The sequence below is a fragment of the Trachemys scripta genome, chromosome 8 (genome assembly GCF_013100865.1).
Source record: "Trachemys scripta elegans isolate TJP31775 chromosome 8, CAS_Tse_1.0, whole genome shotgun sequence".
Lineage (NCBI taxonomy): Eukaryota > Metazoa > Chordata > Testudines > Emydidae > Trachemys > Trachemys scripta.
The window spans coordinates 89,648,085-89,661,888 of record NC_048305.1 but is presented as its reverse complement, the minus strand read 5'-3'; the positions used below and the strand labels follow the sequence as shown (position 1 = coordinate 89,661,888).

The 13,804-nt window shown below is 40.1% G+C and overlaps 1 protein-coding gene across 3 annotated transcripts in view; it reads right to left on the bottom strand.

Annotated features, from left to right (window-relative positions):
- The window catches only part of SLC35D1 (solute carrier family 35 member D1), a 31,947-nt gene that overhangs the window by 8,185 nt on the left and 9,958 nt on the right, over positions 1–13,804 (bottom strand). For 2 of the 3 annotated variants that reach the window (XR_004646743.1, XM_034778260.1), the window contains exons 9-10: positions 3,838–3,905; positions 2,811–2,889 (exon numbers count right to left, since the gene is read on the bottom strand). The exons of the other annotated variant lie outside the window; for it this stretch is intronic. Coding sequence is in view for 1 of the 2 variants with exons in the window: in XM_034778260.1 (XP_034634151.1) it covers positions 2,811–2,889; positions 3,838–3,905 (147 nt within the window). In the remaining variant the exon portion in view is untranslated. The remainder of the gene's footprint in view (positions 1–2,810; positions 2,890–3,837; positions 3,906–13,804) is intronic. 3 annotated transcript variants of the gene reach the window in all.

Sequence of the window (13,804 nt, the reverse complement as noted above, 5' to 3'; positions counted from 1 at the left end):
CTCCAGACTTTTAACTTTAAGGGAAATGTGTAGTTGGGAAAACATTTAATAGAAGTTATTAGTTACTTTCCATTTAAAGGTGAAAATTCTTAAAGGGTTAACATAGTATAGGCTTCTTTTTTATGTTCATTTGCAAATGCGTGTCTTTAAATGCAAGCATCGAAGGCAAAACTTCCTGATATGTGAATAGTAAGACGTTTTATCTACTAATATAGAATCAAGAGACCTTGCTACATCTGGTTAATATAAAAAGTCATTGGAGTATAAAATATCTGTATTTATTGAGGAATTAATTAGCTATCTGGCATGTTTACTCCTTATCAAAAACTTAGGAAGACAAGAATCACCTCTGCATGTATAGTTAAGGGAAAAAAGTAATTTATCTGGTTACCATTTAAGTTGAAAGACCCTCTTTAGGAATCATGAAAACAGCCATGTTTGAATCATAGAATCATAGACTTTAAGGTCAGAAGGGACCATTATGATCATCTAGTCTGACCTCCTGCACAATGCAGGCCACAGAATCTCACCCACCCAGTCCGGTATCAAACCTGTGTCTGAGCCATTGAAGTCTTCAAATCATAGTTTAAAGACTTCAAGGTGCAGAGAATCTTCCAGCAAGTAACCCATGCCCCATGCTGCAGAGGAAGGGAAAAAAAAAACCCCAGGGTTTCTGCCAATCTGCCCTGGAGGAAAATTCCTTCCCGACCCCAAATATGGTGACCAGCTAAACCCTGAGCATGGAGGCAAGACTCACCAGCCAGACACCCAGGAAAGTTTCAAATGAGTTACTACAGAGAATTCTATTTCAACTTCTATTAAGCCCTCATGGAATTAAAGGGATATCTCAGAAAGTTAACCGAATAAAAGAAAGGTATTAAAAACTTTAAAAGACACTCTGAGAATTTCCCACCACAAAGATAAAAGCAATAACCACAAAGTTGATGAATTACAACCCAGCTGCATATGCATTAGTAGATGGCATATTCAAAAGTTGAATATGTTGCCAGGCCCATCCCATGAAGGTATTGAGCAAGTGAAAGGTGACACTGATATTTGAATCTAGCCAAGCCCCTGAAAGAGGTGAGTCTTCCACCTTCCATCAGACTATAGAAAGAAAACAGACTTGGACACTGGATACTTCAGTTTTCAGCTCAGCCTGTTCACCTCATACCTTCAAATCAACAGCTCTACAAACAAACTGCAGCAGCAACAAGATAGTTGAGATGACAAAGAATCCAGAAAACAGCATGAAAAGGAAGCAACCCTCTAGTCTAGCATTGCTTCTGCAACCTGATAACTTCACCAAGACTTTTAACACTGTTGACAAGAAGTCTGAAAAAGCACTGCCAACAAATTAGTTGTAAATGATTCTCGTAATGATCTTATTGGACTATTGAAATGCTATTGTAAGTAAAGTAATAACAGCTTAAACCTGCTAAACGGCAGCTTGTTTAGGCTATGCACTCCTGGAGAGCTGACATAAGCTAACCTTGATAAACTGAAGTAGTGGAATTTAATTTGAATGTAAAAAATGAGCAACAAAAATGATTACAAGTCTAGAAAACATGACCTATGAAGAAATATTGGGGAAAAAAAGGGGGGGGGGATTGTTTAGTCTGGAGAAGAGAAAACTGTGGGGAACATAACAGCCTTCATGGACGTAAAAGGTTGTTATAAAGAGGAGGGTGATAAATAGTTTTCCTTAACCACTGAGGACAGGACAAGAAGTAATGGGCTTAAATTGCAGCAAGGTAGACTTAAGTTAGACATTAGGAAAAACTTATTAACTGTCAGGGTAATTAAGCACTGGAATAAATTACCTAGGGAGGATGTGGAATCTCTATCATTGGAGGTTTTAAAGAACATGTTAGACAAACACCTGTCAGCAATGGTGCAGATAACACCTTAGTCCTGCCTCAGTGCAGGAGATTGGACTACATGACCTATCAAAGTCCCTGCCAGTCCGGCACTTCTATGATTCCTATGCTTAATTTTCAGTAAATTGCCAGCCTCATAACCTCTCCTTAAAGTGCTTTGGTGTGTTAAGAAACATTATTATTTTAAATTCGTAATTTTTGAATGGCTTCTTTTAAGTAAACAAGTTAAATATTTTCTCCAGGTTCATAGGATTTAGCTAAGATCACTTACCTCTGCCCATCTGTAAATTGTTTAGGTTAGGACTGATAACCAAACTGGATTCACCAACCCTTAAATGAAATTCCTTTACCCAGGTACAAACTATGATAATTATCTATGCTCCACTGAGATAGAACTCACTACTGAATTGCAAAATAATACACTTTGGTCTTAATTTATCTAGGGAACAACATCCCCAGGAGCCCAGACTCATCCTCGATGGTGTAATCTCTCCATAATAGAGAAATACAGAAGAGATTGTGACTGAAATAGCCACTGGTTATAGCTCACAGGTTTTTTTCTTTCCTTTCTTTTATTAATGTTATTCATAATTCATAAGTGTGAATATTTTGCTAGGCTTTAGTTATGGTGCCCCACAACACATAATAAGAACCACAGGCGAGTAAATGGGAGGTCACATCCTTGAATAGGCATTGAGAGAGACAATCATGAAGATTTGGCTTACTGTTTTTGGTTTCTCTAGACTAATTTTATCCTCCAAGTTACCAAAAATTCCTACTTAGCTCTCTATACCCCTTCCACTCATACAAAAGCCTCTGAGAATATAAACATTTATGCTGCTTTTGTAAGCATCATACAGGCACTGTTGTAACACAGGAAATGGAAACTTAATAAACTTGACAAATATTTAAGAGATTTATGCAATTTACCTTAATACAGCCAACTATTGTAGTTGTAAGAGCAGAATTATACTGAGTGCAAAGAACTGTGGAGTACATCAAAATAAACCTGCAGCAGAAAAAAAACAAAACAGAAACACAACATTCAGCTTTTCATCATTTGAGGGTGCATTTATTATACTAAAATGCCATCTCTCTCCCTACTCTTAATTATATAACATACTACAGAGTTTCCAGAACTACTTGTTTGGAAAGACCTGTATAACTCATGATAGAGTAATGTTATCTGTCAAAATACACAGCAATAGTGTCCCCACACCATCATGTACACTATATACTATACTGCATTGTACAGGAGGACCTCACTAATTCGCATTAACAGGGCAATCCTTTTGTGATCACTAAATTTTGGAAATTAGTGAGTGAGCAAACAGACTAGAAAACATAAGTTTACTACAGCACAAATTCTACAGGTAGTTTAGTTTGACAGGCATTATTTAGTTTTATTTATAAGAAGTTATGTTTGTAAGTGTCTCAAACTATATTTTAAAGTAATGAAATCTTAGTAATGACTTCATTACCACACTCTATTATTTAATTCTTACTAAGAAGAGGGCCAAGACCACTGGAGCTTGTGGAATCAAGTTTGTAGATTAGCAAAGTGAGACTCTACTAGTTTGAGTAAAAGGAAATAGTAAAATATGCCATTGCTCATAAAAAAGCTAGATTTAAGAAAATAAACATTACAGGTATGCAGTCTCTCAAAAAATCAGAATATACAGTAGCAACTGAATTTCTAACTCATGAGACAACCTTTTAAGGAATAATCTTTCTCCAAACTGTTGTGCCACCACTGAAATTGGACTTTCTACTGATTAGTACGTTACCAACAGTAGAACTTCTCTGCAAAGATTATTCTCCCCACAATTAACATTAATAGGAGTTTTATGTGCATATTGACTACAAAGCAGGCCCTTCCTTAGTATCTATTGGTGGGGATACAGTAGAGAGACTACTACTTGGAGGAAACACCACTAAAGTTAAAGTAAATCCTTACCCCATTACACATGAGAGTGTAAACTGTATAACGAAGAGTGTATCTGCCCAGCCTTTATATTCCATTGCCTGAAACAAACAAATCCAATCTTAAAAATGAAAAAATCATGTTCCAAAGTAGACTTTAATCCTTTAACATTTTGCCGCAGTTAATGTGAAAGCCAGAAGTGAGCATTAAAGGATCATGGCCATAAGGAGGTCATTCACCAACGCTATTACAGCCTTCTGAGAACAGCGGCTTAGTGTGAATCCAGATTCTAGAATCACAGGAAGAACGTAAGGCTAAAAGGGACCTTGAGAGGTCACTGAGGCCAGCCCTCTGCACTGTGGCAGGACCAAGTAAACTTAGACCATCCCTGTATGCAGCATAGTTGTAGCTGTGTTGGTCATAGGATATTAGAGAGACAAGGTGAGTGAGGCAATATCTTTTTCTGTTGGTGAAAGAAAAGCTGCTGAGCTTACACAGAGCTCTTTTTCAGGTCAGTCAGCCCAGAACTCAAGAGGAGCTCTGTGTAAGTTCACCAGCTTGTCTCTCTCACCTACAGAAGTTGGTAAAAGTTCAGTAAAAGATATTACCTCACCCACCCTGTCTCTTTTAGACCATCCCTGAAAGGTGTTTTTAAAAACCTCCAATGATGCTGATTGAACAACCTTCCTTAAAAGCCTATTCAAGAGTTAAACTATCTATATAGTTAGAAAATATTTCCTAGCATCTAACCTAAATCTCCCTTGCTGCAGATTAAGTCAAATACTTTTTGTCCTATTTTCAGTGGACATGGAGAACAATCGATTGCTCCTCTTTATAGCATATCTTAACATATTTCAAGACTTATCAGGTCCCCGACCCCCGGCCTGCCTTTTTATCAAGACTAAACATGTCTATTTTTTTCATCTTTCCTCACAGGTCAGGTTTTCTAAACCTTTTATCGTTTTTAATTGCTCTCCTCTGGACTCTCCAATTTGTGCACATCTTTCCTAAAGTGTGGTGCTGAGAACTGGACATTGTATTCCAGCTGAGACCTCACCAGTGCTAACCAGAATCGGACAATTACGTCCCATGTCTTACGTAGGACATGCTTGTTAATACACTCCAGAACAGCAGCCTTTTCTTGCAGCTGCTTCACGATGTTGATTCTCAATTTATGATCCACTATAACCCCCAAATCCTTTTCAGCAGCACTATCACCTAGTCAGTTATTCCCCATTTTGTAGTGATACATTTCATTTTTCCTTCCTAAGTGAAGTGCTTTGTACTTATCTTCACTTAATTTCATCTTGTTGAATTCAGACCAACTCTCCAATATGTCAAGATTATGAATTCTAATCCTGTCCTCCAAAGTGCTTACAAGCCTCCCAGTTTTCATTAAGCACACTCTCTACTCCATTATCCAAGTCACTAATAAAAACCTCACACTAGATTCACAGACTCTAGGACTGGAAGGGACCTCGAGAGGTTACCAAGTCCAGTCCCCTGCCCTCATGGCAGGACCAAATACTGTCTAGACCATCCCTGATAGACATTTATCTAACCTACTCTTAAATATCTCCAGAGATGGAGATTCTACAGCCTCCCTAGGCAATTTATTCCAGTGTTTAACCACCCTGACAGTTAGGAACTTTTTCCTAATGTCCAACCTAAACCTCCCTTGCTGCAGTTTAAGCCCATTACTTCTTGTTCTATCCTTAGAGGCTAAGATGAACAAGTTTTCTCCCACCTCCTTATGACACCCTTTTAGATATCTGAAGACTGCTATCATGTCCTCTCTCTGTCTTCTCTTTTCCAAACTATACAAACCAAATTCTTTCAGCCTTCCTTCATAGGTCATGTTCTCTAGACCTTTAATCATTCTTGTTGCTCTTCTCTGGACCCTTTCCAATTTCTCCACATCTTTCTTGAAATGCGGTGCCCAGAACTGGACACAATACTCCAGTTGAGGCCTAACCAGCACAGAGTAGAGCGGAAGAATGACTTCTCGTGTCTTGCTCACAACACACCTGTTAATGCATCCCAGAATCATGTTTGCTTTTTTTGCAACAGCATCACACTGTTGACTCATATTTAGCTTGTGGTCCACTATAACCCCTAGATCCCTTTCTGCCGTACTCCTTCCTAGACAGTCTCTTTCCATTCTGCATGTATGAAACTGATTGTTCCTTCCTAAGTGAAGTACTTTGCATTTGTCTTTATTAAACTTCATCCCGTTTACCTCAGACCATTTCTCCAATTTGTCCAGATCATTTTGAATTTTGACCCTATCCTCCAAAGCAGTTGCAATCCCTCCCACTTTGGTATCATCTGCAAACTTAATAAGCGTACTTTCTATGCCAATATCTAAGTCATTGATGAAGATATTGAACAGAGCCAGTCCCAAAACAGACCCCTGCGGAACCCCACTCGTTATACCTTTCCAGCAGGATTGGGAACCATTAATAACTACCCTCTGAGTACGGTTATCCAGTCAGTTATACACCCACCTTATAGTAGCCCCATATAAGTTATATTTGCCTAGTTTATTAATAAGAATATCATGCAAGACCGTATCAAATGCCTTACTAAAGTCTAGGTATACCACATCCACCGCTTCTCCCTTATCCACAAGACTCGTCATCCTATCAAAGAAAGCTATCAGATTGGTTTGACATGATTTGTTCTTCACAAATCCATGCTAGCTATTCCCTGTCACCTTACCACCTTCCAAGTGTTTGCAGATGATTTCCTTAATTACTTGCTCCATTATCTTCCCTGGCACAGAAGTTAAACTAACTGGTCTGTAGTTTCCTGGGTTGTTTTTATTTCCCTTTCTGTAGATGGGCACTATGTTTGCCCTTTTCCAGTCTTCTGGAATCTCTCCTGTCTCCCATGATTTTCCAAAGATAATAGCTAGAGGCTCAGATACCTCCTCTGTTAGCTCCTCGAGTATTCTAGGATGCATTTCATCAGGCCCTGGTGACTTGCAGGCATCTAACTTTTCTAAGAGATTTTTAACTTGTTCTTTTTTTATTTTATCTTCTAAACCTACCCCCTTCCCATTAGCATTCACTATGTTAGGCATTCGCTCAGACTTCTCGGTGAAGACCGAAACAAAGAAGTCATTAAGCATCTCTGCCATTTCCAAGTTTCCTGTTATTGTTTCTCCCTCCTCACTGAGCAGTGGGCCCTACCCTATCTTCGGTCTTCCTCTTGCTTCTAATGTACTGATAAAACGTCTTCTTGTTTCCCTCCATTCCCATAGCTAGTTTGAGCTCATTTTGTGCCTTTGCCTTTCTAATCTTGCCCCTACATTCCTGTGTTTTTTGCCTATATTCATCCTTTGTAATTTGTCCTAGCTTCCATTTTTTATATGACTCCTTTTTTATTTTTTAGATCATGCAAGATCTCGTGGTTAAGCCAAGATGGTCTTTTGCCACATTTTCTATCTTTCCTACCCAGCGGAACAGCTTGCTTTTGAGCCCTTAATAGTGTCCCTTTGAAAAACTGCCAACTCTCCTCAGTCATTTTTCCCGTCTTGATTCCCATGGGACCTTACCTATCAGCTCTCTGAGCTTACCAAAATCCGCCTTCCTGAAATCCATTGTCTCTATTTTGCTGTAGTCCCTTCTACCCTTCCTTAGAATTGTGAACTCTTCCTTAGAATTGTGATTTCATGATCACTTTCACCCAAGCTACCTTCCACTTTCAAATTCTCAATGAGTTCCTCCCTATTTGTTAAAATCAAATATAGAACAGCTTCCCCCCAGTAGCTTTTTCAACCTTCTGAAATAAAAAGTTGCAGTCCAAGAACTTATTGGATAGTCTGTGCCCCGCTGTGTTATTTTCCCAACATATATCTGGATAGCTGAAGTCCCCCATCACCACCAGATCTTGGGCTTTGGATGATTTTGTTAGTTGTTTAAAAAAAGCCACATCCACCTCTTCCACCTGGTTAGGTGGCCTGTAGTAGACCCCTAGGATGACATCACCCTTGTTTTATACCCCTTTTAGCCTAACCCAGAGACTCTCAACACTTTCGTCTCCTATGTCCAGCTCCACCTCAGTCCAAGTGTGTACATTTTTAATATACAAGGCAACACCTCCTCCCTTTTCCCCCTGTCTATCCTTCCTGAGCAAGATGTACCCATCCAAACCAACATTCCAATCGTGTATTATCCCACCAAATTCGGTGATGCCAACAATGCCAATGGTGATGCCATAGTTGTATTTATTTATTAGCACTTACAGTTCTTCCTGCTTGTTACCCATACTTCTCGCATTTGTATATAGGCATCTAAGATACTGATTTGATCTTGCCTCCCAGTTTTGCCCTGACCCTCCTTTCTCTCTGCCATGATAGGTTGGAAATAGGAGGGAGCGTGGGCTATCTCCCAAGTCTCCATGTTCTCCACTTACCTGTGGGCATTGCTCACCTGTCCCCGTCAAACCTAGTTTAAAGCCCTCCTAGACCTAGGACTGTCCCGTATGAGACTCCACTAGATAAACTACAGGGTGTCACATCAAACCATTTATAACTACTCTATGAGCATGGTCTTTCAACCTGTTGTGCACGCACCCTACAGTAAAGTCATCTAGGCCTCATTTCCCTACTTTGTTTTGAGAACGTCATGTGGGACTGTGTCAAAAGGCTTACTAAAATCAAGATATCACATCTATAGCTTCCTCCCTATTCACTAGGCCAGTAATCTTGCCAAAGGAGGAAATTACATTGGTTTGGCATAATTTGTTCTTGCTATATCCATGCCAGATTTGTGAAGCGTTCAAGATACTAGCAGAGGATAGACGCTGTTGGACTCTCACTCTTCTCTTTTCTCTCCCCAATGAGTCTACACAGGAAAAGGAGGCAGGCAGAAGCCTTAGCTTCTCAAGAAGCAATTGCTGACACGTAGTTTGTTTCTGTCATCCATTTACAGCAATATTCAGCATAAATAGTGAACGTGGGGGATGTTTGTGAAATAGTGAAAGTGGTTAGTGTGCAGTTTAGAAACGATTTTGCAGCTCCAACAATGTGAGCAATAAAATATAGATTTTTAAAAAAATAATATGTCTAGCACTGATGGCGCTAAGAGTCAGACTTTAAGGTCAGAAGGGACCATTATGATCATCTAGTCTGACCTCCTGCATGATGCAGGCCACAAAAGCTGCCCCACCCCCTTTCCCTTAACTCAGCTGTTGAAGTCCCCAAATCCTGTGATTTAAAGACTTCAAGTCGCAGAGAATCCTCCAGCTAGTGACCCCCGCCCCATGCTGCGGAGGAAGGCGAAAAACCTCCAGGGCCTCTGCCAATCTACCCTGGAGGAAAATTCCTTCCCAACCCCAAATATGGCCATCAGTAGAACCCCGAGCATGCAGGCAAGATCCTCCAGCCAGAACCTCATTGACCATTGATACTATTTACCAGCGATGGCACGTTGTTGACCAATTGACTAAAATCACGTTATCCCATCAAACCATTCTCTCCATAAACTTATCTAGCTTAATCTTAAAGCCAGAGAGGTCTTTCGCCCCCACTGTTTCCCTCTGTTGGCTTGTCTATATTACAAGTGACACCAGTTTAACTCAAGGTGTTTAACAAAACCTGTTTAAATAATTTAAAAAAATCAAGGCAAAATCTGTGTTAAGACAAGGCTGCAGTTTAGAGAATTGTGAGTTCATGCACAATTAATTGTTCCATAGAATTGAGTTTTAGGATAACCTTTTAGTTCTCCAGCTGTATCAAAGTTCTTTGCAAAGTAGTTCAGGGATTCCGAAGCCAAAAGAGCAGCTCAACTACAGATCGCATCACCTTAGATATTAAAATCTAACACATACGAAGATTGTATAAACTATCACACACTTTAAAATGATCAGAAACAGTATTTTGAATGCTGTTTAGAACAAGGGTTCTCAAACTTCATTGCACCGCGAACCCCTTCTGACAACAAAAATTACTACAGGGGGGATCGAAGCCTGAGCCCGGGGGAGGGCAAAGCCTGAGCTCCACCACCCCTGCGCAGGGTGGACCAAAGCCAAAGGGCTTCAGTCCCAGGCAGGGGGCCTGTAACCTGAGCCCCGATGACCAGGGCTGAAGCCGTGAGGCTTCAGCTTTGGCCTCGGGTGGTGGGGTTTGGGCTTCGGCCCCAGCAAGTCTAAGCCAGCCCTGGCGACCCCGTTAAAATGGGGTCGTGACAAACTTTGGGGTCCCAACCCACAGTTCGAGAACCGCTGTTTAGAAAGTTTTTGTAAAAATTAACAAAGTTTCACTTCTTTACTGGTGCCAAGCATACCTCTACCTGTAATAAAAGGTCCATAGCAGGGCTGCGGTTGGCCCAGGTCAGCTGACTCAGGCTCATGGGCTAAAAATAGCTGTGTAGACATTCATGCTCCCCCTCATGGGGTCCCAGAGGCCGGACTCCAGCCCGAGCATCTACACAGCAGTTTTACAGCTACTAAGCCACCCAGTCTGAGCCCAAGTCAGCAGACACGGGTCAGCTATGGGTGTTTAACTGCAGCATAGACATACTCTCTTGGGGTAACAACTTATTCAAATGCAGTTGCTAATACTGCTATTGGGATTTGAGGTCCATCAATTTCTAAATGATTTACATTTAGAACAAGGAAACTGTTACTAATGCCAACCCACAGCAGATGCTGCCAACTGGCTGATCAAACCCCAGTTGTAGTATTATGAATGGCTTTGAGATTGAGTTATTTGTCTCACAATGGTATAATGTCTATTCCATTTTATACCTGAAGGTTACCGTAGCACGTATACTACATCTATGAACATACACGCACTCCAAGTGTATGTGTGCCAGATTATAAATACATACATGCTTTTAAAAATACCTATGCTACACAATAATTAGGCAGAATTAGATTTTTTTTAAACTAATTTCTATGAATAATAAAAAAACCTTAAAACAAACATCAATTTTTGTTGAAAATTATGTGTTAAGCATTTTTTCCCTATTTTCGTCTATTTAAATTTTCACAGTTGTGGGAAATTATGGGGCGACAATTATTTAATGACAGTAGACAGACTCAAAAAGTTAAAGCTTTATAAACATTAAAACACGAAGTGTCACCACATACCAAAATATAAAGTAAATATCCTTAATTCAAACTCTAAAAATTCTCAAGCAATATTTTGCTTACTTTTCCTATCTAAACGTCAATGCTCATCAATGGAAATATTTTTTCATCAGTTTGTATGTGTACACTAAAATTGACGTTTACCAATAAAAATCTAATCCTTCCAAACCGAACAATACACTAATGCCACAAAAATCTGTTTGTTCCATATAGCCACCTATTGCAAGGTAGAAAACACTGAAGACAAAATATAGTTTTATAGAAATATAGTTCCACAATAAAAGTGTAGAGGTTAATAAAGTGAACTATGATGATTTCATATTAGAAGTGGGTGTGCAATTTGGCGCCTGTACCATTCTTTGTAATGAAAGATGCTGGGAACATTAGTTTACAGTAAAATCCAAGAAGCACAGAGTTTAACTTAATATGGGACCCTTTGTTTGTTGTTATTTTTAGCTGCATTAGTACCTGTGCCACCTTCAAACATTTGGCCAAAGCTGAACCATGAATAAAAAAAGCAGAAGATACCTTAATGAAACAAAGACTACTAACCAACCAACAATGGGATCAGCAGAAAGTTGGAGGAGTGAGAAAGACAGGAGTGCTGGGGGGGGGGGGGGGAAGGGGGGAGGAACATGGGAGGGAAGAGAAAAGGAAATAATTCCTGGTGCTTCACTCCCTGAGTCAGTAGGCGAATATCACGCTGTAGAGCAGCGATACTCAGACTGAGGCTCACGAGCCACAAGAGTCTCCTGAGGCTCTTAGCAGCACATGATATTAAAACACTGATTAAATTATAATTAATAATTATTAATCAAACTTATTAACCAATCAGGATGCTTTTACTATGTTATTAACCAATGAAGTTTTCAACTTCCACTAAATTGTTAACTGATTTTGCTGTGAGAAAATTTGTATATATAATATAGTACTACAGTGAATGAAACAACGAATTCACACTACTATGGCTCTTTTGGGTAATGCCGATTGCTAATTGGGCTTCTGAACCACGGAGGTTAAGTATCCCTGCTGTCGAGAATATGCCTCATGTCATTCTAACAGCAATCAGCCCAGCTGATTAAGGAACCCTATTCATTCAAGGGGAAGATTACTATAATACAGGAAGGAGATTTAAATATTGCTAACAATCACACAGCTGTAACAGTTCTGAGGTGTTCTCCTTGGAGTGAACAGGAACTGCATCTTGCTGTTATCATCTTGTATGACTGGAGGCCATAAGATACTAGGAGATAACAGGTTGCTAGAGTTAACATGACAATGAACTAAGATTCACAGGACATTTAGCAGTGCATTATTAATGGGTTTGGCTCTATGTCCTTTGGAGTTTACCTACATGGCTGCTTAATGTTGCTTAGTTTTAACTAGGGGCTTGTCTTCACTACGGGGGTAAGTCCACCTAAGTTACGCTACTCTAGCTACATGAACAATGTAACTGGAGTCGACGTAGCTTAGGTCAACTTATCCTGGTGTCTTCACTGCGCTACATCTACAGGAAATGCTCTCCGGTCAACTAACCTCAGGCTTGGTCTACACTGGGGGGAGGAGGGGGTAACGATCTCAGTTACGTAACTTCAGCTACGTGAATAATGTACCTGAAGTCAACGTAGTTAGATCTACTTACTGCAGCGTCTTCACTGAGGTAAGTCAATGGCTGATGCTCCCCCATCGACTCCGCCTGCGCCTCTCACCCTGGTGGAGTACCGAGTTGACAGGAGAGTGCTCGGCAGTCGATTTATCGCATCTAGACCTGCTGAATCAACACCCACTGCATCGATTGCAGCAATGTTCATCTTCTCGGTAGTAAAAACAAGCCCTAGGATGGGGAAAAGTCTCTTGCTTTCTTTGCCTATCTTAACTATACTGTTCTGAGTTGGTTTTGTTCAAGTAGAACTCTTACATTAGTACATGTCCTGATTTCTATTATGTAGCCATCTGATGACAGACTTCTCCATTAATACTTTGCCATGGAAGCATGGCTTTGACAATCACCAAAGCTCAATTTAGTTCTAGTTTGGTTTCTGCCTAGTTGAGGGAAATAGTCCTGAGAGTACAGCCTCTGTTCTAAGATATTGCATGTCCCTGCTGACACAACCAACCTAAAATCTCATTTTCTTTGTAAGTAGATCTAAGGCCAACTATAGATTCCATTTCAAAGCTATCCTAACCGCACGCACCTCCCTTTGTATACTATAACTCAGCAGTAGGTTTGAGGTGGAAAGCATCTACAATTAAAAATGCTCTACAGACATATAGCTGTACACAAACAACAACAAATATTAACATCCATCAGAGCTTAGCATTAAACACTACAGTAATGCTTAAAACCCTCCCCACAATCTAAGATCTTAGATTGATCATTATTTCTCTGGATGACAGACAACTGCACAAATGGCCAGATAACTTCAGACATTTAGCAACAGTCATGTCAGATGCCTGAAAACTAACATTTCCAATTTAAAGCAACAGGCTCCCATGCCAGAAGCATTTTTATTTATTTTTTAAATATAAATATGCACAAACACCCAAGTCAGTACTAGAGAAAACACAGTTTCTCTCCCCCATGCCTGTGTGGTATTAAAAGGGTCTCTGGTTGGATCAACTTCCCAATTTACCACATAATGTCCCCTTTAAAGTATTTTAGAGTGGAAGGATGGGCCAGTGGTTAGTGTCCTAGTCAAGAACTTGGGATACCTGGGCTCAATTCCCTGATCCACCACATACTTCCTGTGTGACCTCACGCAAGTCACTTGGGAACTGAACCTCAGTTCCCATCTGTAAAATGAGGATAATAGTATAGAATACTATAGCAGTATTTCACACAGGTGTTGTGAGAATAAACACATGAAAGATTGTGAGGCGCTCAGAGACAGATGAAGTGGGG